This window comes from Aptenodytes forsteri, unplaced genomic scaffold (assembly GCF_000699145.1).
Source record: "Aptenodytes forsteri isolate BGI_AS27 unplaced genomic scaffold, ASM69914v1 Scaffold1503, whole genome shotgun sequence".
Taxonomy (NCBI): domain Eukaryota; kingdom Metazoa; phylum Chordata; class Aves; order Sphenisciformes; family Spheniscidae; genus Aptenodytes; species Aptenodytes forsteri.
The window spans coordinates 11109-14649 of record NW_008794610.1 but is presented as its reverse complement, the minus strand read 5'-3'; the positions used below and the strand labels follow the sequence as shown (position 1 = coordinate 14649).

Genomic DNA, 3541 nt, shown 5'->3' with positions numbered 1-3541 from the left:
ATGAATCAAAAATTTTAGCATGGCATCCGATGAATATGCCGAACAATGATTTTTTTGAGAGTCTAGAGCAACCACCAAGCGAGGTGCAAGATGACTGATATAACGATTACTGACGATGAATTTCAGCAATTTATCATTTACGCTGAACGCTACGCAATCGGGCGCATGACGTATGTACCAAGCGAAGTTAACCAAATCATCCGAAAGTATCTGCCGCGCATTTCTAGCAACACACTAGGCGTATTGATACAAGATATCGAGCTTGAAGCTGATAGAGATATGCTGGGTATGGACTTTGACAAAAAAATGTGGCTTGCCTTGCTAGATACTTTGAGAAATGAACGTGATAGACGAAAAGCGATTGATAGGGAGTGAATGATGATTAAACGAGTGAATATAAAACAGTTTGCAGAAATGATGGGTGTGTGTCGCAATACATTCAAAAAACGAATTATACCAATCGCACCGCCACCGATTGAGGTATTTGGGACGCGCATGGCATGGGACGAAGACGCAGCCAAAGAGTTTGTAGAACGCTATAAAAATGGTGAATACACACAATCAGCATAAACACACATTTTACACACGATTAAAACGCATTGATTAATTATTTATAATTATCAATATCTTAAATATTAATATCAGATCCTGCCATCTCCACCATCTTTGAAATAGCACAAAGTTTTACAAAGTGTCATTAAGTATCAAAAAACAGTAGAAAAGCCTTGTAAACACTGAGTTTGCGAGGCTTTTTTATTGTCTTAAGCTATCATTAAGTGTCATTAATTATTATTTACTTTCACCTTTTATCAAGCTAATATTGCACACACCCCACACACGAAAACACACACAATTTACTTCCAACTACTTCGATTTACTTCGAACATTGGCTAATTTATGGCACTCTCAGACTCCCAAGTTAAAGCCCTAAAACCCACTGACAAACGCTACTCAAAATCAGATGGGGAGGGTTTATCCATCGATGTGATGCCCACTGGCAAAAAGTCATGGACTTTAGAGCTTGTCAAAAATGGCAAGCGCACACGCAAAAAACTGGGCACTTACCCTACGCTATCTTTGAAAGACGCAAGGGAATTAGCCAATAAAGAGCGCAAACAAGCGATTATGGGCGTGCGTGATATCACGCTTGGTGAAGTGATTGATGAATGGATTGAGCTTTATAGCAAGGCTTGGACGAGCGAGAAGTACCGCTATACAGTGCTATATCGCATTGGTTTGGTGACTGACACTTTACGCCACCGTATGATATACGATATCACACGCAAAGATATTGCTGACCAAATCGCGCCTATTGTTGCTGAACAGAAAAAAGTGACGGCTGACCGCGCCCTACGAAATATCAAAGCGATTTTTGACTATGCGATTGTGCGAGATTATATCCAAGCTAACCCCTGTCATCTTGTTGAAAAGATGATACCTGAGCATACCGTCACAAATATGGCTTGTCTGCCGTTTGAGCAAATGCCAAAGTTTTGGGCAACCATCAATCAAACAGAAATCACCAACGAAGTGCGTATTGCTTTAGCCTTATACAATTACTTGGCAGTACGACCAAACGAATTAGCAAACGCGAAATGGGCAGAGATAGATTTAGAAAAAGGAATATGGCTAATACCAGCGCATAGAATGAAAATGCGTAAAGAACACATGATACCGCTCGCCAGTCAACCGCTTGAGCTTTTTAAATGGCTGTATGAACACAGAAAAAGCGATGAGTATGTTTTTATCAATCGCACCAACCTAGCCAAGCCCATGCCAGTAGAGACACCTTTAGCTGCGATTAAACGTGCAGGATTTGCGGGCAAGATGACCACACACGGATTTAGGGCGTTATTTAGCACGCACGCCAACAACTCAAAACTATGGGATAGTGACGTAATCGAGCGATGCCTTGCCCATGTTGAGAAAAACAAAGGACGCGCGGCATATAACCGCGCTGAGTATTGGGAACATAGAGTCAAGTTAATGCAGTGGTGGGCTGATATTGTGAGTGAGTGGATAGGTTAATTTACAATCAAACAATCCAAAAACTTAACCGCGTAACCTGCAATCAGTTTGTCGCAGTCCGTGCCATTGATGATTTTACGCGCATTAACAAATTCCTGTGTTGCCCCTGTCTTGATACAGCGTGATAATGACATTCCAGTAAACGCGCCTGTCAACATACCTGTAATCAAAATATTAGCCGCATTTTTTGGCTCAAGTGCCAAGTCAGGATTGTTTGCCAAGTCCACATTAATCATTTTGCCTAGCTTGATATAGTTATCGAGCCATGTTAATTGGCAGTAGCTACGCCCATAGTACAAATGCGGGTATTCGCTTTGCAGATATACCGCGCCACTGCCATTGCGTATGCCGTATTTTTGTCCCTTGCTATTGGTAAACCATTGACCGTACTTGCGCGTCTTGCCCTTGCCATACTCTGCGATAGACTGCATGGTTTTAGCTGTCTCATGCCACACAGTCGCTAAGATATAAGCTGCAAACAATGGATTTTTAGCGGCTTGGTTGGCGTTAATCGCTGCCATGATTGCATTAAAACCATCTACTTGTGATTGGGTAAAGCCGCCAAACGCATAGCGCATTTTGTCCCATGAGTAATTAAGTTTTAGTTTGCTGGCATCGAGCGCAGCTTGCGATTTATTGCCCCAAACACCATCTGCCGTTACGCCTAGTGAGCGTTGTATCTCTTTAACTGACATTTTGTAACACCAAACACCATCTGCCGTTACGCCTAGTGAGCGTTGTATCTCTACATTTTGCCACTCCATAAAAAAACCGCCTTAATTGGCGGGTTTATGATTTGTTTGTTGCGCGGGCTTTGATGATTGCATCTTTTTTATGTGATGACTCACGATAAACTTTAATGCGCCAAATAAGCCCTGCTACGCCTAGCACCATGAAAAATCGCTGAATATCAATCTGACTATCATACGTGGAAGTCTGATAAAACGTCACGGCAGCAGATAGCCAAGCAATCGTTGTTACCACAATAGGTATGACGTTATACACGTTGGTGTGCACATCGGGCTTTAAGATGCAAAACCATTTAATGAGCGCAAACACACCGAACAGCGCACCGATAAAACACAGAATTACGCTAATCATGACTCACCCCCTTTGTCGGGTAGCTCAAATTGCACAGGGCTTACTTTGTTAACAACTGCCAAACTGTTTTTTGGACTAGATAAAAGCACAAGCACAAACTGTAAAATTGCGCTTGATAAAAAAGATGAGATTGCCGCATAAGTACTTAAAATAACTTCAGGTGGGTCACGTCCGTCTGTCATTGCGATTGACAGCGACATGCCGCCAAGCACGCCTAAAAAAGGTTTAGCCACGTATAGATAACGAAACCGCGCATCGATGTTATCTACTTTGACAAAGATTGACCCGATACCGCCCAATACGCTAAAAATCCATACTGGCAGCCACGATAGCAGGAAGGGCGCAGTCATACCCCAACTATTTAAAATTGGCTTTGGCGTATCGTCTCCCACCTGAGCCACTGCGACTGTTG

At 42.5% G+C, this 3541-nt stretch overlaps 1 protein-coding gene across 1 annotated transcript; it reads left to right on the top strand.

Moving 5' to 3' along the window:
* The first annotated feature begins 987 nt into the window (after positions 1 to 987).
* LOC109279286 (prophage integrase IntA-like) lies at positions 988 to 2028 on the top strand. The gene has a single exon (XM_019470459.1). The coding sequence runs from the start codon at positions 988 to 990 to the stop codon at positions 2026 to 2028; it is 1041 nt and encodes a 346-aa protein (XP_019326004.1).
* Positions 2029 to 3541: the final 1513 nt, after the last annotated feature.